Genomic DNA, 22,049 nt, shown 5'->3' with positions numbered 1-22,049 from the left:
TATTTAACAATTGATCAAAACATTTTTAGCAATTTTTCTCTATTTTTTAAATCAAATATTGTGACTAACTTGCTCACAACAATGTAGGAAATCATTCTAATTGGAGTGATGTTTTAAGTGGGGTTCCTCAGGGATCAGTTTTAGGGCCTCTTTTGTTTATTATATTTATGAATGACATCAATGAAAATATTTCTGGAAGCATGAATTGTTTTGCTGACGATGTAAAAGTTATGGGGATTGTCGAAAATGAAGAACAAGTAAAACAGCTGCAAGAGGATTTAGATCATAGTATTACTAAGTGGGCAGATAAATGGGGTATGGCAGTTAATGTAGGGAAGTGTCAAGTGCTACACTTAGGTCATGGAAATAAATGTATGAAATATCGTTTATAGGGTTCAATCATAAATCAGGCAGAAAATGTTATGGATCTGGGTATCTTTATAAATCAGGACTTTCAAGTTTAGTCAACAGTGCAGTATTGCTAGTAACAAAGCCAACAAAATGCTTGGGTTCATCAATAGATCTATTTCTAACAAATCTAAGAAAGTTCTTCTGCCTTTATATAGGAGTTTAGTAAGACCTCATTTGGAGTATGCTGTTCAGTTTTGGTCTCCTTATCTGAAGAAAGATATTTTTGTATTGGAAAGGGTTCAAAGAAGGGTAACTAAATTAGTAAGGGGACTCTCAGATTTAGCTTATGATGCCAGACTTAATAGGCTTAACATGTATTGCCTGGAGCAAAGGAGAGTCAGAGGGGACATGATTCAGTTATTTAAATTTATCAAAATGAAAGATGTAAATGGATTAAATTTTTGCGGGAAAAACAGGACAGGGGCTCATTGTTTTAAGCTATATAAATCTCAGGCTAACTTGGAAATCAGGAAAAACTACTACTTTAGCAGGGTCGTGGGCACTTGGAATAGCTTACCGGAAGAGGCGGTAATGAGCAAGGGAGTGGATAGCTTTAAGAGGGCCATTGATCTTCATTGGGGACTAATTAATTGACTAAGACTAGCCTAGCTGGGCCCAGGGCCTGTTGCTGGTCATCACATTTGTATTTGTAAGCAAGGTTTTTCTAACCTGCTCTTTCTATACCACTATATTTTGTTTAAGAAGTACATTGTGGAGTGGAATTCTGAGAAAAAAGAAGAAATTCATAGATTTTACACCAAAAATAATGAAACTATCAAAAATGGCTGCTAAACGTAATAAAATTCAAAACTGGCAAAGGAGAGTGATGAGGGAAAAAAGACAGTTTTAGAAAAGTCAATGCAAAGAAAATATAAGATCTAGAAATAATCAGATTAAGACAAAATTTCAGCTGCTGTCTTTTCAGTAAAATGAATCTTTGAAAATTTGTGGCACAATATTTTCATTCAGACTGTTTTAACTCGTCTTTATAAACTTACTATTAACTTATTTTTTGTAAATTGTATTCAAGTATGAAAAAATAAATAAACAAATAAATAAAATTTTGTAAAGTTCCAAATCTGTTATTTCTGCCATTTTGAAATTTCTTCACATTTTCACAAATTTGAAAGCAGATAAGCTTGGGTCTGACCAGAGGAATTGGGTCCGTTAAGGGACCCACTACAAAAAGTCAATCAACCAAAACAGACACTTCACGAGATTCTGATTCACCGAAACGGAACTTTCACAAATCATTTGTTGAAAAACGAATCCGAATTCAGAATAACCTATATTTCTGTACATAACCTGATAGTTTTAAGTTTAATTAGGAGGATGAGCTTACATACGGATATGATCTACTAATTCAGCAAAAAAGAAAAAGCCTGCACAAGCGATGAACACTAAATACTGCAAAATATAACACTTTCTACTTATGTAGTTCGTTTCTTCAAAAAGGAATTATTTTTACATAAAGTCAGCAGTTCAGTTTGTATGATTTGCTTGTTCGTTTTATCTCAACCAAAACAGAGTGGGTAGCAGTAGTGTTGTTGTTATAGATTTCTCTAGAAATAAAATCACCCACAGTTTCATATTGACGCCTAAGCCCTCCCCCCCTCTAATGATTTGAACAAAACAAGGACTAGTTCAAATCAGTGATTTGAACTTGGAACTGCAAACAGATAACAAGAAAAAATTATTGCTTTAAATAGGATTACCAGCTTTAAAAGTATTGGCATTTAGCATCTGGCAATAAACCTTTATAGCAATTTGATTGGAAAATAGGTATTTCAAACATTTTACCAGCTTAGCAATATTTTTGCCTTTATAGTATGATGTTTTATTTTAACATTGCATGTTAAAAAATAAAATCTTGACAAAATGAGCCAAATATATCTCATGTTATAATATTTTCATTTGGGTAAAAAACTGACTGACAGGAAGGAAACAAAGAGTAGTTGTAAGGGGAAATTATTCTAATTGGAGTGAGGTCTTAAGCGGGGTTCCTCAAGGATCAGTGTTAGGGCCTGTTTTGTTCATTGTCTTTATGAACGATATTCACAAAAATATTTCTGGGAACATGAATTGTTTTGCTGATGATGTCAAAGTTATGGGGACTGTAGAAAATGATGAACAAGCAAATCAGCTGCAAGAGGATCTAGATCATATTACGGAGTGGGCTGATAAATGGGGTATGGCTGTTAATGTTGGGAAATGTCAAGTGCTACATTTAGGGCATGGAAACAAGTGTACAAGTTATTATTTGCAAGGTTCAATCATTAGTCAGGCAGACAAAGTTACTGATCTGGGGGTCTTAATAAGTCAGGATTTAAAGTTTAGCCAACAGTGCAGCATTGCTAGCAACGAAGCCAATAAGATGCTTGGGTTTATCAATAGATCTATTTCAAATAAATCTAAAGAAGTTCTTCTGCCCTTATATAGAAGTTTGGTAAGGCCCCATTTGGAGTATGCTGTTCAGTTTTGGTCTCCTTATCTTAAGAAAGACATTAATGTATTGGAAAGGGTTCAAAGGCGGGCTACAAGGCTAATAAGTGGACTTTCCCACTTAGATTATGATTCCAGGCTTAGAAGGCTAAAAATGTACAGTCTTGAGCAAAGAAGAGACCGAGGGGACATGATTCAGCTGTTTAAATTTATTAAAACGAAAGATGTTACGGGGCTAAAGTTTAGCACTGAAAACAGGACAAGGGGTCATTGTTTTAAGCTATTTAAATCTCAGGCTAACATGGATATTAGGAAAAATTATTATTTTAGCAGGGTAGTGGAACCTTGGAACAGCTTACCAGAAGAGGTGGTAATGAGCAAAGGAGTAGACAGTTTTAAGAGGGCCATTGATCTTCACTGGGGATTGTAAATTGACTAGGACCAGTCTAGCTGGGCCCAGAGCCTGTTGCTGGTCGTCACTTTTGTATTTGTATTTATTTTCATAATTTTTTAAGTGAAGACTTTAAATCTGGAAAATTTAGATATGTTTAGGGGGGGGGGATTAGATGCAGAACAATGTTGAATGGTATTATTTGATATTAACAAATCCAAGCAGCCTATCCTATCCAAGAGCAGTACCCTCCCCCACCCCCTAAAAAGTACCCTAAAAACCACCAAGAATGATATGTGTAGAAAAAGAGATAAATATTCCTAAAAATACCCCCTAAAAAACATTTTCATTGTCAGTATTTGGACCATGACCCCCACCTTCCCCTTGAACTTTCAAATTATTTATTTTTTCAAAAAATTATTAGCATATTTTACAAAAAAGGGGTCTGAAAAATCCTGGACAAATCAAAAAATAAATTTTACTGAATTTCCAAATTTTTCACTGTGTGAGAATGCAACCACTGTTCTATTTTTAGATTTACTAAATGGGGGTTTTCATGAAGTTAAAGTTTGCCATATAAAAATATTTTAAATGTAGATTTTTTTTTTTTTTGAGATTAAACATGCTTAATTGTAAAAAAGCAGTTGAAAACTTTGTACTATGAAATGAGTAAAACGACAACAACATGCATAAAGTACAAATAAAGTAATAAAATAGAGTTAAAAACTCAGCAAACAGCTGTTTCGGGGCTGTCAATTGCTAACCCCTTCATCAGTGCATAAAAGAAGAACGAAAAGTTCACACAATGAAGACCGAACGACAAAAAAAAAAGGTAAATATCTTATATACAGAAGCTAAAATTCAAAATTTTGAGTGAAGAAGAGTTTTCCTTCCAAGATTTATGTTTAACCAAAATCACAATTTTCTGGGAGAAAAAGAAATGTGCAATAATATTTTGACTTTTTTAAACTTTTGTGTAGTATTCTCGCATTGTGTTGCAGAGAAAATTGACTGTTCTAAAATCTTGATAGCATTAGATTTTTATTTAAATTTTGGTGCTGCCTTTAATCAGTTTCAGCACTAATCTTGTGTAGCATCTGTTTTGTTTTCATAAATAAAATTGCCGTAAGTCGCATGGCAACCAGACAGTCTTGATCAACATAATATATTCGGAAAAGGTTAAAATAGTTTTCATATGTTTAAACTTTTGTGCTGTAAATGATTTCCAGAACTTTATTTATTTTAAGTTCTTTATGAGACTTAATTTAAATATGCATTCACATAAAGTTAGTGCCACACAGATCAAAAATGCAACACTTATCTGTCATGGTTTGTCCCAGAGCCAGTTGCTGATTCCTCTCATGTTTATAGCTTTATATAAAAAATTATGACGACAAGGTTAATAATTTATGCATTTGTGCTATGTTCGTTCATCGGAACTATTGCATTGAATTATATATATATATATATGTGTGTGTGTGTAGTTATCAAAATAATGGAAACACTTGGAAAAAAAATTTCAGAATCGCTACTTTGCCATAAATGTTCTGTTTATAAAGGAGCCCGTCTAGCTATAATCACTCACCCTGGTGAATGCAGATTGTGATTTAGTTCTGTGGTCACTTTTGCTGCTGTTGTTCATTTTTTAGACACTAATACAATCCACTTCAACACCCGTCGGTTTCTTTTACTGAGCTTCTCTTTCCTTCCACTGTTTTGCTTTGCCGAGCTTGTCTTACTGCAATGAGTGTAGGCTATCATGACTTTAGATACCGTACCTCTAGAAACGCCAAAAAGTTGAGATGTTTCAGGATCATTTACTCCAGCTAGATACGCTCCAACAATTTGGCCTGTTTGAAAATATGAGAGGTCCTACATTTCACGCGCTTGAAAAAAATCCAAGACTTCCAGAACTTCCGTTAAACTACCACATACTACCAGATCGTATACATTGCTATTTATAAAAAAGAAAAAAAAAGATATCTAGTTTTATTCTTTATTACTTATGAAGTGCATTCAAAAATGTCACTTTTACTCACAGATGTTTCCATTATTTTGATAAATATGCAAAAATAGCTTGTGTGATAATAAAATATTCTTGAAATCAAGTTCAAAATTTGCTAATGTATAAAATATTAGTATTTATGTAATGTTTTGCTACCTGATAGTATTTGACTTGTTATGTTAAAAGATTTCTTATATTTTGATAATCATTTTCAGAAAGTTTAAAGTCATAAAAGTACACTAAAAGTTCTGTTAATTTTCCTTTGTTTCTTCTGAAGCAGGTGGAGATATTCCAGAAGCAAAAGTTGATGAAGATTGGCTCTGCAACAGTAGTTTCACTCCTAATAACTATGAGGAAGCAGTTGCTCAGTATAAGTAAATATAATTTGTGATATTTAATTGTTGCATGAACAATGGGCAACTTTTAATCGCATATCATTGCCTCAGAGCTACAGTAGGATATAATAGTGTTATTTCTGGGATTAGATATCTTACTGTTGCTCTGAGATAACAATATGATAGCTTTTTACTTCCTTTTACAAAAAAGGAAGTATTGTATTCGCAAAAAAATTTTCACTCAAAAATCGACCTTAATTTCCTTTTTACTCACCCCCGAATGAATATTGAGTTTCTTCTTCAACTCGTTTATAAGTGCCTAAGAACGTATAGACAGGCGAAATATCCATAATGACGATTCCCGAGTTAATTACAAGATATAGTAAACTTGGACTAGGAAGAAGGATTGTTAACTGCTATGTAAACTTAATCTTTCTTTTCATTGAGGTGTAATTATCCAACTTATTTTGGTATTAACAAGAAGGAAACAAAGTAAAAATAATTTGAAATTGTTTCTGCAATAGTCAAGATTATTATTTAATGTGTTTGAGATACATTGACGTTAAACCATTAATGTTTGAAAATTTTTACTCTTATAGAAAATCACAGGAATCTGATGTCAGTGATGTTACATTGAAAACTGAGTGTGATGCATCATTAGAAAAAGTTAACAAGGAAAGAAAAAGGAAAAAAGAAAGAAAAAAGTACAAACCACCTGATATTTCTAAAATACCAGAAGAGTAAGTTTAATAGTTTCAAAACAGTTTTTTTTTAAATTAAATTATCTTTATTTTACTGATATGCATTTTTTTTATAAATCACAACAAATCAAAAATCATTTTAAATATTAAGGGCCTTTTTTTGAAATTTTTATGCAGGAAATATCATTGAAAATTGACTAAGAGTAACAATTTTCGTAAGTGTTTTCCAATGCTACCTGTATAGAAACCAATTGAATAGAATTAGTCAGAAAACTTCAGAACATGTTATCAATTGTTTGAGAAATTTAAAGATATGTATTAACCGTTTACCCGCCAATGTTCCAAAAATGGAACATCATATTTAAGTGAAAATTTTCCCAAGAAATAACGTTAAAATAAACAAGTTTTTTTTAACACAGTTTAGTCTTATTTCAAAGTATTTTTTGATTTCCTGCTTGATTGTTTACATGTTTTCAATTATTTATTGCGATTTTTCAAAGATGAGTGTTTTTTTAGCTTTTTGCAACTTTTTCTTATAAAATTTACCAAAAATTGTTTTTTTTCAGAAAATGTGATGATATTTATTGTAGTTGTGAAAAATACTTCAATATATGATTTTAAAATGCTTGTAGAAATGTACAATGATATTTCCGAAAGGTGTACCCCTTCAAAATAGCATGTTCCAATTTTGGAACATTGGCACTTTTAGGGAGTCAAATTTCCAAGAAGTAAATCGTTCGACTTCCAAGGGGAAACTTCATTTTTCGTAATATATGTTTCTTTTTTTTTCTCATTTTGAATGTACTCTGATGTAGATGTTGGCAAAACCAAGTAAGTTTATATTTTGAAAGGATATGACGTTTCGTTAGCAAAAAAAAATAATAACAGTCTTCTGTTTGACGAACTATATGGCTCCGAATCCACACCTGCTCGGACAGCTGCATTGTCACGTAATAATAAAAAATAATATTAGTGAGAGTTTTATTCTTCATATTTTAAATGCAGTTCAATAATTCGCTAGCTTTGTTTTCGGGCGAAAGGAAATTCTGTTTGACGTATACCAACTGTTCATAAATGTTAAAAAATGTCTACAAGATTTCTTACTGTAGAACAAGCTGTGGCTTATTTAGAGACATTGTCAGATTCGGATTTGTCAGATGTAGATATATGCCAATTACCCCCTGATGAACTAGGTAATATCACTGAGGAAGAATAGATGTTGACAGAGATGAAATCCTACAATTTTTTGGTTTGTTGCTATTGAGTGGGTACCATTCTGTTCCTTCTGAAGATATGTATTGGAGCAGTGCAGAAGATACATCTGTGCCAATTGTACTAACAGTTATGCCTCAAAATCGTTTTCGAAAAATAAAAAACAACTTTCATTTGATGGACAACCATGAATTAAAACAAAATGACAAACTAAGAAAAGTTTTCCTTATTTACGAAGAATTGTGTAAAAACCCTCAACAATTTGGTGTATTTCATGAAAAATTAAGCATAGATGAATCTATGGTTCCCTACTACGGTCGGCATTCATGTAAAATGTTTATTAGATGAAAACACATAAGATTCGGCTTCAAAATTTGGATGCTGTGCTCTTCAAGTGGATACCCATATTCCATGGAGATTTATTCAGGCAAAAAAGAAGGATCCCCTGATGTGCAATTAGGATCCAGAGTTGTAAATGATCTATTATCAGTTTTGACTGACACGTCTAAGCATGAAGTGTACTTTGATAACTTTTTTACATCATATGACTTAATTTCTCAGCTATCAAAAAAAAAGTGTACGAGCAACAGGAACACTTCGTGAAAACCGAACTGGCCATTGTCCACGGAAATCCAAAAAAAGCCCTTTCTAAAGAAGATCGCGGAAATTTTGACTATCGATCTGATGGATCAGTGTACATGTGCAGCTGGAAAGATAATGCAGTGGTTACAGTAGCATCTAATTGTTATACACATGAGCCACTTGCATCTGTAAAATGTTACTCAAATGCGCAGAAATGCAAGATAGATGTGCCACAACCTCATCTTATCAAGAGATACAATGAAGAAATGGGGGGTGTGGACGTCTTGGATAAACTTTTAGGGAGCTACAGACCTCATTTGAGGAGTAAAAAATGGTGGTGGAATCTTTTTAGTAATGCGCTGAATATTTCAGTTGTAGCTAGTTGGTTACTTCATTGTGATTTACACGAAGTCAAGATGAAGCATTTAGAGTTCCGAAGAGAAATAACAACTCGCCTCCTAAGAAGAAAAGTACGAGTGGAAAGTCCTCCAGGGCCTCGTTGTCATTTACATAAACGGTCCAGAATGTCTGACGGACATTATATTGTATCTGCATCCCAAGGACGTTGCGCGGTGTGCAAAAAAATACGACTAAGAAATGTTTCCATTGCGACAAACGACTTCACCAGCAATGCTTCCTTTCATATGATGGGCATTAGATATTTCTGTATTGGATTTTCTGAATTCTGATATGTACACAAATGCAATTTCAAATATTATTTTTTCCGCAATAAAGTATGCTAAGATAAAAACCGCATTCAAAACCTCTTAGTTTAAAAAAATTCTCTGAAAAAAAAAAAAAAACTTCATGCAAAACGCCAATGTTCCAAAAATGGAACACGCTGAAAATCATAGTAAAAATTTTTTTTCTGGAAATTTTATTTTATTTCTGTATTTACTAGACATAAATAGACATAATTTCAAAAAATTACTCAAATTTGATCATCCGTCAATAGTTCGGCGGTTAAACGGTTAAATACATTTGCTTTTATCTTTTCTTTTTGAAAATTAGCTTATTCAAAGCAGCATTTAATAGTTACTATTAGCATGCATTTTTCTAAATTAACATTTTAAAGGTATTTTGAAAAAAAAAATGAGGAGAGGAAAAGCTTTGTAGAAGGAAAGGGGTAGGTTGAAAAATTAGCAAAATTCAATTTCCTAGAATTTAAAACAAAAGTTCCTCTTTATGATGTTTTCAAAAACTCCTTTCTTTTTTGTTTACAGGCATTCAATCCGTAGTCAACTAAATAAGAAAACTTTCATTGAAGAAACCGGCTTATCTTTCGAAAGAGCATTCCGAGAAGATCCCAGGCTAGATCCAGAAAATGTTCAATTTGATTGCTTTGAGCAAACTAAAATTGCCAGGTACAAGTCTAGACATGTTGTTCCTTTTGGGTTCTCTAGTAGTGAAAAGACTTTTTGGTCCAACTTTGCACCCAAGAAAAATAAAAAGGAATTTGTTCGTTATTGTAGTCAGAAAGCTATAAAAAGCCTTATTAAAAATTTAACAAATGAAACAGTCATCATCGACAAAAGCTCATCGCCTCATAATCTTAATTTTATTCCTTTGTCCAAGTCAGTCAAAAATGATGTTTTGCAGTGTAGTACTAAGCCAAGTTTTGATGGTGTATCAGTTGACTGGAAATCATATATAGACACTAATTCCAAAGAAAAATCAGATGATAAAATTGCTCCTGATATCCCATTAGAGTTCAAGGAAAAGATTGTATTGTTTAACAAAATTCTTACTGAATCTCCTCATGATGTTCAAATGTGGCTTGATTTTGTAGACTTTCAAGATGAACTTTTTAGTATACAGCAAAAAACTAATGCAGGTTGTGGTTTGACAGAAGACAGTATTATCGAAAAGAAGATATCTATTCTGGATAAAGCATTAAAGCACAACCCAAAATCGGTTCCTTTGAATGTTGCAAGATTAAATTTATGCAAAAACAAGTTGAAGCCAGATGATCTTGTTGCTGTGTGGGAAAATTTAATTTTCGTGCATCCAAATAGCATAGAAATATGGCTTGGATACTTGAATTTCATGCTGACGAACATAACACTGTTCCATGCATCTACTATTCAAAAAATATACAGCAAGTGCCTTTTGACATTATCTCGCTTGAGCGAAGGTCTTGTTAAGTCTCATGAACCTCCCCAGGATATAATACCCAACATGATTTGTAAGTATTTTTCTCTAATTAACTTCAGCAAATATTTATTTATTTGTTGATAGTAGTCATGCCTCTTATCAAACTTGTTATGAGGGGTCATTCATCAATTACGTAAGACTCTCAAAAGGGAGGAGGAGTTACAGAAATCTGTACATACCCTTACTTTGGGGGGAGGGAGGGGTAAAACCCGTTCTTACATAATATTTTCCAAATTAATATTTTATATTAGAAATTGTGCAGTCAAGTGGTTTGGAAGAGATCATATTTCATTTGCTTCTGGAAGGTAAAAACGTATTAGGATGAACTGTTTTTTATTTGTTGAACAAATAATAAATAGTGAAAAATATAATTAAAGAATTGCACTATTCATGTTGCTTTATTTTTAATTAGTATTGCATCATATAATTTATTGGAAAAAATAACTTTGATTTACGTCAAGCTGGGAGTTTAGTGTTACTGATTCTTTTTGAACAACATTTTATTATTTTAAAAAACGAAATAAAATCTTATGTAAGAACAGGGGGGAGGGGTTTGGAAAATCTGGTGCACCCTTACATGAATGGAGGGAGGGGGGTCAGAAATTGCCAAAATCATCCTTACATAATTAATGAATGGCCCCTAAATGCTTAATAAATTATTTCCTTTTTGATTACATTACTCCTTTACCTTATCTTTCTGAGAAAAAAAAAAGGAAAAATATTTAACAAGTCTAAACTATTTTCCCTCTTGTAAAGAATTACTGTTGCTGCATGTGTGTGTGCACTGCTTGAATGGACTCATGCCTACTTTGTTAGTTGTATGTTTTCCTGGGCAAAATCAAGCTCCAGTAAAACCATTATTTTTAAAGAGTATTGTATAACATTTCTATCCAAAGTTTGATACTCTATTTCCCTTTGATAGAACATTGCAGTGCTTAATTTGGTTTTATACTTTTAAACTGAAACCTTGGTAGAGCTATAAATATTCCCTTTGAGAATGCATTTATTATTACTAAGACACTAACACAGATCCAGAAAGTTTTCTAAGGGGGGGGGGTTGATTTTTTAACTCATATCTTACTACTTACCTGATATTCTAGAGGATGGAGGGAGGAGGGGTTGCCTCAGCATTTTTGTATAAAACAACTAGCCAAGGTGTTCCCTGAAATTATTCTTTTCTTTTTCTGTTGTAAAAGGTGCCCAAAACTCTTTTTTTAGAACTTCAATTTCGTAATAATTCTGGGAGAATGTTTCGAAACCCTCTCATCTTAACACCAGAGAAGGTAGTCTAAAATTATGCTTTTTGAAACTTCAGTTTCGAAAAATTACCTGTCTGAACTTATTATTTCTCCTAACACTAACAGAATCTGCAATCACGTCTTTTAGACTTAAATTTGGCAAAATGTCTGGAAGAATGGCTTCCAAACTTCTTCCCCTAAAACCAGCAAAGATCGTCTAAAATTTCTTTGTTGAAACTTCAAGTACGAAAAGTTTTTGGAAAGGAAATTCAAACCCTATTCTTTTTGTAACGTCATCAAAAAGGGCTTACACTTGCTTATTAGCACTTCCATTCAGAAAAATTGCTGGTGCTGGGTCCCTCAAGGGAATGGCAATCGCCCCTCTTTTGTATCTGTCCTTGCTAAGACAGTTGGCATTATAATCAAAGTTTGACAAATCCCAGGTGACAGGTCATCCAGTTGATTAAAAAAAAAGAAAAAAAAAACAACTAGATTTCTCAGAATGTAAGAAAAAAAATCCATTGCCATAAATAATTTATTATGTAGCAGATTTTTAATCGTCTTTTGTCTTCAAAATACCAAGTAATGTTAGGCTTTCCAAAACAAAGTAATATTTACACCTGTATAAGTTTATATTTTTCAGTCATTAACATTTTCTTCTTTTTTTTCTGAACAACATGCTATTAGTGTTTGACATATGCGTAAACTAATGTAATAAAGTTAAATAGGTTAGTATTTAACTTTCCATGATAAATATTTCTCATTTAAAGCTATATTTGTTATTTCTAAGATTATCAACTTATTTATTTGTTTTTTGCAGATATTTTCAGTCAGTTATGCTTTGTTCTTAAAAATACAGGATATACAGAAAAGGCCATAGCATTATATCAAGCTCTAATAGAATTGAACATATTTTGTGAAGTTCCTATGGCTTTGCTAACTGCATCAGAAAAAATATCATGTTTTGAGCCTTTTTGGGATAGTGGAGCTGCTAGAATAGGTGAAGATGGTGCTATTGGTTGGGCTGCGACTGTTTCTCAGAAGAAAATTGTGTCAGATAAAATCATATCAGAATCAGGTGACATATTTTTCTTTCTGGTTTCGGTCATGTTTGTCTAGAGCTACCAGTTAACCCAGGCAATTGATTTCATGAGGTTTAAAGATGTCAGTGGTTGGTCCGATGACCTACTGATAGATTTTTTTATACATGGTTGACTAACGGGCAATCTATTAGAACATTCCTGGTTAGTCACCATTGAGCCCAGGTTAACCGGTTGCTTTGTTTAAGCATACCCTTTATGTTTCCCATTCTGCATTTTTTTTCCCTCTTATGTCGTGAAACAGTATTTTTCTCTTGTTCTCACTTTAATTATATTTTGAATAAGTCTATGAGTTTTCAGGCATTTTATTTATAAAAATCCATTATAGTTAAAATTGAGATCATTTTTTAAAATAATGTTCAAACTAATTAGTCTTCTTTAAAAATGAGTCGATAAATGACAAAAAAGAGAAGATGAGAGGGAGAGGATTTCAGTGAATGTAATACTTTTAATATTTTAGTTTTTTAGAACTGCAACGTACGTCTTTTGACTTTAAAGTGTTTCAGGATTATTTAACAATTTACTTTTGGTTGTGAAGTTCGTTATGAAGTGGCTTTTACATCAAAAAAAAATTGTTCTTCAAAAGGAAGCAGGTTATCTTCATACACTTTGCGAAAGCTAAGACTAACTGACTTGAAAAGTCTGAAAATTATCTCTCTTTAGATTACAACTGAGTTGAAGAATCAGGAAAAAGTTTGTGTGATGCATGTGTGCTTATGATGCATAATTTTTACCTTTTTCGCAGAGAAAAAAAAATCTTGTCCTTGCAAAGCGATAAGTCAAGGCATTGTTCTTCATTAGCAAATAATCAAAATTTAATTTTCTACTTGAACATGAATTAATATTATTTAAGTATTAATATTGCTCTGATGAAGGTTACTTTTATCAATCTAAACAAAATGTTTAATATTTTTCAGATTTGAATAATTTAGAAGATGAAATATTATGCAAAAGGCTTTCCCTTAGTAAAGCATGGATAGAATTTGAAAAGCTAAGGGAAAATCATCATTGGTTGCCATGGAGACCAAATCCTGAGTATGATCAGACAGATGATGATATCGATGACATAGATAGATGTGTTTCTTTTGATAATATTTCTAGGTTTCTTTTCTCTGTAACAAGTGAAGAAGATAAATTTATTCTTATTAAAAACTTCATCAAGTTTCTTGGGTTTGATTTTCATCAGTTGCAGTGCAATTGCTCTTTGAACAACAACGCTTATTACCATATTGATATTAATAATTTCGAAAAAGTATCAAACAAGCTGAATTGCTTTCTTTTCCAGAATCAGTTCTTGCACCCACTTTCGTTTCAAACTTCTTCACGTGCTGAGGATAGAATACATTTCATCAATAATATTTTCAGCTTGGTTGTAAATGAATTTTCCACCAGATATAGGACTTTGCTGACCCTCTTATGGTTGAAGTTTCAGAGACAGTCTTTATGCACAAAAAAGGAAGATGATTTTCGAAAGAAATTGAATGACTTAAAAGGATTTTCAAAACAGATTCTTAAGAAAAGTGAAAATAGGAACTGTTTGGTTTTATGGTTAGAATACATACAGACAGAATGGTTACTCGATAAAACTAAAGCCATAAAAACTTTCTTTACGTTACTCACCTCCAGCAGCGCTGGTATATCCTCTGGAAGTTTAAATATGAGTGAACTGTGGTATTTTATTGCATCATTTATAAACTTATCTATTGGTCTGCATGAAGACTTTTCAGAAACTCATGACATTGTGTCCACCAATGAACTGATCTGGATTCTTATTCATATTGGCTCTAAAGAAACATATGTGCCTTACAATGGTCAAACCATTAAATCGACTAGTTGCCTTAAAGCAGCTGCTGGTTTTAGATATTTTTTAGATCAAGAATTGAAAAGTCTTGCAAGTATGAGCAACTGGATTTGTTATTGTGCAGATCCATATTCATATTCATTTTTAGACTGTGCTAAATGCTGTGCATATTTTCAGTATTTTTCTCAAGGTATTGAACCAGCTATTAAATCTGTGAAGGATGTGATATCCATGGTGAAAGAATCTTGCATTGCAGAATCAAATCAAAGGTTTGTATTATGTGTATTACTAGATTTCATAGAAGATTGTTTCAGGGCTAGAATTTATACTGTATCAATGTTAATTTATGACTGAATGTTAATTACTTAAAATTAAAAAAAAATATATTGAAATTTTAGATTATAAATGTCAGTTTCAATTCAATGCATATTCAAGCTGGTAAAACTTAAAATAATTTTTTCTCCTGTTTCTCATTTAGGAATCTTACAGAGCTAATGAAAGTCTTTGAAGCTCAATTATTAAATTTCCACACATGGAATTCAACTGCATCGATCAAACCTCTTCAACTCAATTTACATGCTTCAGTTGAGCAATATTCTAGCAACTGTCAACTACTTTTACTTCTTGTGAACTTAAGAAATGCATCATCTGTGATCAATCCAACTAGAAGGTAAGAAGGGTGAATTTTACAACCCCTTTTCATAGGAAATATTATCTATTAATTAGAAAAAATTAGTTTGAATGAAAGGAGTGTGCAATTTTCTGTTTATCTGATTAATCTTTGCAAATTTGAAGTAACTGCTTTATATTATTTTTGTTAATTTTTTTCTAGATTTTGGTCTCAAATCCTGAAAGCCAAAAATCAACTTCTTCCTGTTACTTGGATTTTTGCTTTAGCATCAGAATTATCAATTAGCTATTCTGTGTCTCAAATATCAAATTTTGAGGCAAGTGCAGGTAGTGTGGGTAAGAATATTTTATTACTTACTGTTCATTTAAAATAAAACTGAAATGATTTCAAATTTTAAAAGACTATAAACTAATTTAAAATCACATTTAAGTTATTTTTTATTTTAATGCTTGATTTCATATATTTACTTCTAAACAGAGGTTATTACAGTGTGATGCAGAAGTTGAAGCACAATGCAAATTTTTGAATAAAAAGAAAACTATTCAACGGAATGCTTTCAAATTTATACTGTAGGTGGCTAGTATGATCATAAACATTTGTCTGAAATTTTGAAAAATTATAACCATAACAAAAGTCAGAAAATACAAATGACATTTTTTATCTGTCGCAAAATTTCATGCACAAATCATTTTATGCAAATATCTCTTGAAACGTGATGCGTGAAGGACTAGTGCGGTTCTTTTCAATGAATTATGAAGTGTAACAATGGCTTAACGTGTTATAAAGAGGCCGGAGTCTCTGCAGCTCTCGCCTGAAGAAGTTGCAAAACTCTGGAAGCTGAAAATTGAAGGTAAATCTGTTATGGAAATTTCAGTGATTTTAAGTCGATCTAAACATGGTATTTATAATGCTCTGAAATCTGGAAAACAATTCAAACCTGCATATCGCTCTGGAAGGCCGAGAAAAACTACCTTTTGTGAGGATAGAAGAATTAAAAGAATGGCTCTACCTGGAAATTTGTCTCTTTATCAGATAAAAACTTGATTTGGATCAAAAATATCTCAGGACACCATATGCAGACGAATAACCGAATCAGGATTTATCAAAAAACAAAAGTTTACTTGTAAACCTTTTCTGAAACAGCACCACAAACAAGCAATACTGCAATGGGCAAAACACCACATGCATTATAGTGACAAATGGATTAGTGTTATATTTTCAGATGAAAAAAAAAATGGAATTTAGTGGATCCAGATGGATTCTCATACTATTGGCGTGACTTGAGGAAAAATCCAAAGCACATTCAGTAGGCAACAAGGTGGTGACTCGCGCATGGTATGGGGCGCTTCAACCGACAAATGTCCTTTAGCTTTCTAAACGGCAGACAAAACTCAGAAGTGTATCAAAATACACTCTGAGCGAGCATTTGTTGCCGTTCGGTCCTAGGGGGTCCTAATTGGATTTTGCAGCAAGATAACGCATCGATAGACATTTCCTGTAGTACAAAAGAATGGCTTGCATCTCAAAATATTAGTGTAATGAACTAGACAGCACTCAGCCCAGATCTCAATCCCATAGAAAACATCTGGAGACTTCTCTCATGTGACTTATACCAGAATGGGAAGCAGTATTCTTCTGTACAAGAGCTCAAATCAGCAATCAAGGAAGCCTGGTACAGACTCACTCCCAAAACATTCCAATACCTTGTTATATCAATGGAAAATCACGTATTCGAGCTCATCAGATGCAATGGTAACACCGTAGACTATTAAAAGACTTTTATGCTTTCTTAAATGTAAATATTTCGTTTTTGTGCCTAAACTTTTGCGACAGCAAAATTTTGATTTTTTATGAAATCTTATTTTAATTTCCAGGAATACAGTTTCCAAATTTGAAACATGATTCTGTAAGCTGTTTGTTTAAATACAGTAAAAATTTCAAAGCTATTTGGTGTATACTTTTCTTTTTATCAAAAGATTTTGGTTGTGCTGAAACTTTTGCGCCGCACTGTATAGTGAAATCCAATACAGCAAATACCAGTACAACAAAACATCCATTTTGACGAAACAATTTTTCAGTGCCAATTTAATTTCCGTTATATTACTTGAATTTCATTACAACCAAGTTCGTGTGACAAAACTTGCAGTCTGTTAAAGTTTATTGTAACAGGATTTCACCTCCCAAACTCTTGTTTTATACTATGTTTATACAAATATAAAGAAATTTTTTAAACTCATTCTCTTAACTTGATTGTATGTTCCCTACTTTAAAAAAAAATATTGTTATCTGATCAGTTACGATAATTGGAATTACATAATGTAAATGGAAGTTAATAGACATTTTTTAGATCATGTTGGTTCAGCATGCAAATTATATATTAATTAATGTGTTTATAATTCATAATATTTATTCAAAAAGTATAAGAGAGAAGAATTAGAAAAAATTTTGCACAAAATAATCTCTAAATGACCTATTATATAATGCATATGAACGCAAGAAAATCAATTATAGTATTAATTAAAACATATGTACTGATTTTTCTTACTACGTTTCCCTAATGTATTGATTCTTTTGTACATATTCAAGTTATTATTATACTCAATTTGTTTTATAACAAAAATTATTTACCTTCCCTAGTTCCTTTTTTTGCATGTGTATATGTATTTTTTCATGTTGCAGTTAATTCATCATCATGTTGGGGAATAACATGGAAAATTCGAACTCTTTATGAAAAAGCTCTTAATTCTCAGATGTGTGCATCCACTCCTATTTTATGGAGGTCTTACATCAAATATGAGGTAAACTTTTGAATGTTTTATTACTTTATTTCAAATAAATAATGCATGCTTTCATCATACAATTTTCTTTTATTATATAGTAGAAACTCAATTGCCTGAAAATCTTTTAACCAGAACCTAATTGAACCAATTTGGGTTTCCTTAAATCTCATTTACTTTATTTAGTGACTATTTGGAACAGTCAATAATTCTAGTTTTTAAAACACTTTCAATTCAAAACCAATTGATTCAAAAAGTAAATTATTTTTTTGCGACATATTTGTTTGAAATTAACAAACAAAACAGTCAATCCTATCATTAATATTACAATACAGATAAAAATTTACCGTAAAGTTTTAAATTTGCAGGTCATTTTGTTTTAGGTAAACCTTATTCCCCTTGCTTCCTCATATTATCTAGATTATTATTATGCTTCCCAAATATCAATAAAATCATCAAATTTTCCCAAATTATATATACATATATATATTTCTTAACGTTTTTAAATTGCAGATTCAAAACGGAGATGTTCAGAGAGCAAAAGGGATATTTTATCGAGCCATGCAAAACTGTGGATGGTGCAAGGTATGTATGTTTTCTCTTGATATATACAATCCAACCTCAATATAAGGTCACTCCTCAGGACTTCCCGAAGCTGACCTTATAGAAGGAATGACCTTATAACCAATTCATTTATATTTTTTAATGCATAAGCATTCATATACAACAATTCTTTGCCAAATTTAATGCATTCAAATATGTCAGTTAATTAGGTTGTAACAGTTTAATCCATTTAAATCAATTAGAATTTTGGAATCAATAAGAAATGTTTAAATGACTTTGAAAAATTTTCATTTAAAATAAAACTACATGCAAATATGTCCAAGCAAAGTACTGATGCACAACTAACCTCACTTGAAATAATACAGGACTGTTGCGATTTGTCTTTAATTTGAGTGCATTGCTTTCTATATTTTCTGAAAATTTTCTTTGAATCTCTTATGGCTAGTAAAAAAATGTCTCACGATGTGTTCACGCTAAGTGCTTGTGTTACTGCTTCATTTTTTAGTATCACTTTCTACTGCATTATTTGCACTTAATACTATGTTAGTAGGAGAAATGACTTTCCACTTTTTAAGGATCGTATATAGCGGAAAATTATTTAGAAGTGAATCTGTTAGGCACTGAATTCATTCATAGAAAGTCAGAGAAAAGTGATCTTATAAGCAATTACTGTATTATGACCTGACCATACATCTAATAATACATAACACTGAATTCCTGCGGCATGCAGGTTGACCTTATATCTAGGTCTGACTCGATTATATTGTGAAGCGATATTGTGACCATTTTTTTTTATTTCAAACTCATTACTTATAGGAATCCATTAATTTTACAATGGACACATCATGTAAAATCCATCTGATGTTCCTCTTTTGGGCAATTCCACTGTAGCAAACATATCATTGTAGTGTAAAACACACAAATATGTTAGATTCTTGTTTCATTGCCTGAACTTTATGAAGAACATTCACTCTACTTCTATGTAATGCAATTAAAATTTGGAGATTTTCATGAACAGCACATAATACTTCTTTTTGTTAGTTAATTAAATGAAAAAATAATCTAACGTATTCAGTCTTTGAAGGGTGTTTTGTGCCAACCAATGATAAATTTACTAAAATGTAACTGTCCTTTTCACCCCATCATCAAACCTCTCTGCATTTTGAACTACAATAGTTCTTTATAAGCCAGAAACCCGTCTCATTTATTTCTCCCACTGCACTTGAGCTGGATCAAGAGCAGCACAGAAGACAGATGCTTTACCTGTTGTACTGTCAGTCGTTTCTATTCCTCCTGTGTAGCACATCAAAGAGCCCTTGATACTTATACAAGTGGACTTCTATCTCTACTTCTCTTTTTCGGGTTGTTCTTTGTTGATGATTAAAGCAGTCTGAGCTGCTGGTGACTGTGGTGAATCACTTTGTCTAATTTGGTGGTATTGAGGAAAATTTTTTCCTTTTTGTGAAAAATATGATTGAATGCAAAAGCATTAAAGTTTCCCTGAGTCTCAGCCTCTTTGCAAATAACTCAAGTGTTAAAATTTAGTACAGTAAACTCTCAATTATCCATGAGCAGTTTATTCATGGTCTTTCACACTGAAAAAGAAAAATTCTTTGTGATAATTAACTAAATGTATATACATTCACCCATTTAAGCTTAACGAATGCAAAATCAGTTTTTAGGCATTCTTATTCCTTTCTTCCCCTTCTATATTTCAATGACATCAAACCTTCAAAGGTTACTGAAACCTTATTTTTAAATCTACACTTTTTACTGCTTTAGATCTGCACTTTCCAGACCTACACCATATCAGTGGATAAATGAATGACCAGACCAGTTATGTTGAAAGAATTCCCCTCCGTTTTTCATGTAACCTAGTTTGATCTGTTTTTGTTAATCGTTTGCCCAATTTGCTGACATATGTGTAATCTGTTTGCAATAATGAACAAATATTCTTTGCTTTAACACCTTTTTTTTTCATACCCTGATATTGTTTTTAGTGAAGGTTAAATGTATCCGAGTATAATTGATTTGTGTTAAGCCATTGTGTACACTAATATCCTTTTCTATTATATTTTTCGGATTATCTGCGAAATTGGCTTAGTTGTGTTACCCTATTCCACGGAGAATCACAAATTTCCGGTACTAATCCTTCTCTAATACCTTTATGTTTACAACTAGGGGGCTCTGCCCCCTGCTCTCTAACGCTCACCAAACCCCAAAGACTGCTTGGCAATCTTATATGATTAGCAAAGATTTAAATCATCAATTAGAAAGAAACAGATTAAAGACGCATTATGAGCTAGCTCTCTTTGAATCAAAAAGCACCCCTTCCCCAGGTTTCAAAATAACTTGTACCAACTTGCAGAGCTGTAAGGGCTAAGGGGCTCCTGAGCGTTGCATAACTGCAGTTTTGTGCGTTTGAAAAGTTGCTTTCATATTTGTGGTCTCAAGTAATATATTTTGCTCTTTAATTGAATTTGCTTGAATTGAGTTGAGCCTAAAATTTTCCGTTAAAATCGAAACCCTTAAAGTTTGTGAACAAGAAAGAAGAAGCATGTGCAAATCGAAAAGACGTAACTATGGCAACGCCAAATAAAACATGGAATAATTTTAATGGAGATGAAATTATTCAAACTTTATTTTTAACGGCTTGTAACTTTTTTCCCTTTGGAGATAGAAGCTCAGTTTTTGGACCATTGGTCAAGTTAGATCTGAAGTAAAAGAAGCCGCTATTTCCAGTGGTGTCAAAAAGAAAATTGTGGGACAATTCCTTCGCTTTTTACTGATAGAAAGCAGTGCATAAATTTTAGCTAAGCGTAAAAAAGTTCAAGCTAAAAACGCAAATAACTCCCGCCATATTTAAGTTAGAGCATGAAAACAGATTGCCTAGAACGTGGAAAATTCTACCCTTTCCAACTATATATAATATTAATGTGTGCAAGTAGTTTTTCACCCCTTTAATTGGCAATAATAAGCAATTTACGCTAAATTTGAGCTTAAAAAATTAATTACGAAAAAACTAATTCAAATTTTAAAAAATGAAACCCTAAATGCACACCCGGGGCTTGAAGTAATTTTAATTTCAAGACTGTAGGTGCTATGGGGCGTCCTGGATGCACGTCCGCCACAGACTTCCTTCCAGAATTTCTGTGAAACCTTACTTTTATCTTTACTAATGTTATAAAGAGAGATGGCGAATTTTTGTGTGTTTATATGTTCGAGGTAATCTCCGGAACCACTACACCTATTTGAAAAATTCTTTCACTATATGAAAGGTGCTTTCTTACTGAGTAACATAGGTTATAATTCAAAAAATTCCGATTGATAGTTCTTTTTTTATTCAAATTTAGGCCCAAATTTCACGTAAATTGCCTATTATTGGCTATTAAAGTGGTGAAAAATTACTTGCACACATTAATATTATATATAGTTGGAAAGGGTAGAATTTTCCATGTTCTAGGCAATTTGTTTCCATGCTCTAACTTAAATACGGCGGGAGTTATTTGCGTTTTTAGCTCGAACTTTTTTACGCTTAGCTAAAATTTATGCACTGCTTTCTATCAGTAAAAAGCGAAGGAATTGTCCCACAATTTTCTTTTTGACACCACTGGAAATACCGGCTTCTTTTACTTCAGATCTAACTTGACCAATGGTCGAAAAAATTAGCTTCTATCTTCAAAGGAAAAAAAGTTACAAGCGTTT

The 22,049-nt window shown here is 32.3% G+C and overlaps 1 protein-coding gene across 1 annotated transcript in view; it reads left to right on the top strand.

The window, feature by feature from the left end:
* LOC129222506 (nuclear exosome regulator NRDE2-like) overlaps positions 1 to 22,049 on the top strand; it is a 31,374-nt gene that overhangs the window by 5,717 nt on the left and 3,608 nt on the right. Inside the window, exons 4-12 of the mRNA XM_054857019.1 lie at positions 5,527 to 5,623; positions 6,184 to 6,324; positions 9,303 to 10,264; positions 12,292 to 12,549; positions 13,489 to 14,641; positions 14,851 to 15,042; positions 15,205 to 15,338; positions 17,683 to 17,801; positions 18,294 to 18,365. Coding sequence (XP_054712994.1) covers positions 5,527 to 5,623; positions 6,184 to 6,324; positions 9,303 to 10,264; positions 12,292 to 12,549; positions 13,489 to 14,641; positions 14,851 to 15,042; positions 15,205 to 15,338; positions 17,683 to 17,801; positions 18,294 to 18,365 — 3,128 coding nt within the window. The remainder of the gene's footprint in view (positions 1 to 5,526; positions 5,624 to 6,183; positions 6,325 to 9,302; positions 10,265 to 12,291; positions 12,550 to 13,488; positions 14,642 to 14,850; positions 15,043 to 15,204; positions 15,339 to 17,682; positions 17,802 to 18,293; positions 18,366 to 22,049) is intronic.

The sequence above is a fragment of the Uloborus diversus genome, chromosome 5 (genome assembly GCF_026930045.1).
Source record: "Uloborus diversus isolate 005 chromosome 5, Udiv.v.3.1, whole genome shotgun sequence".
NCBI classification, from domain to species: domain Eukaryota; kingdom Metazoa; phylum Arthropoda; class Arachnida; order Araneae; family Uloboridae; genus Uloborus; species Uloborus diversus.
This window is presented reverse-complemented; position numbering and strand designations above follow the sequence as displayed.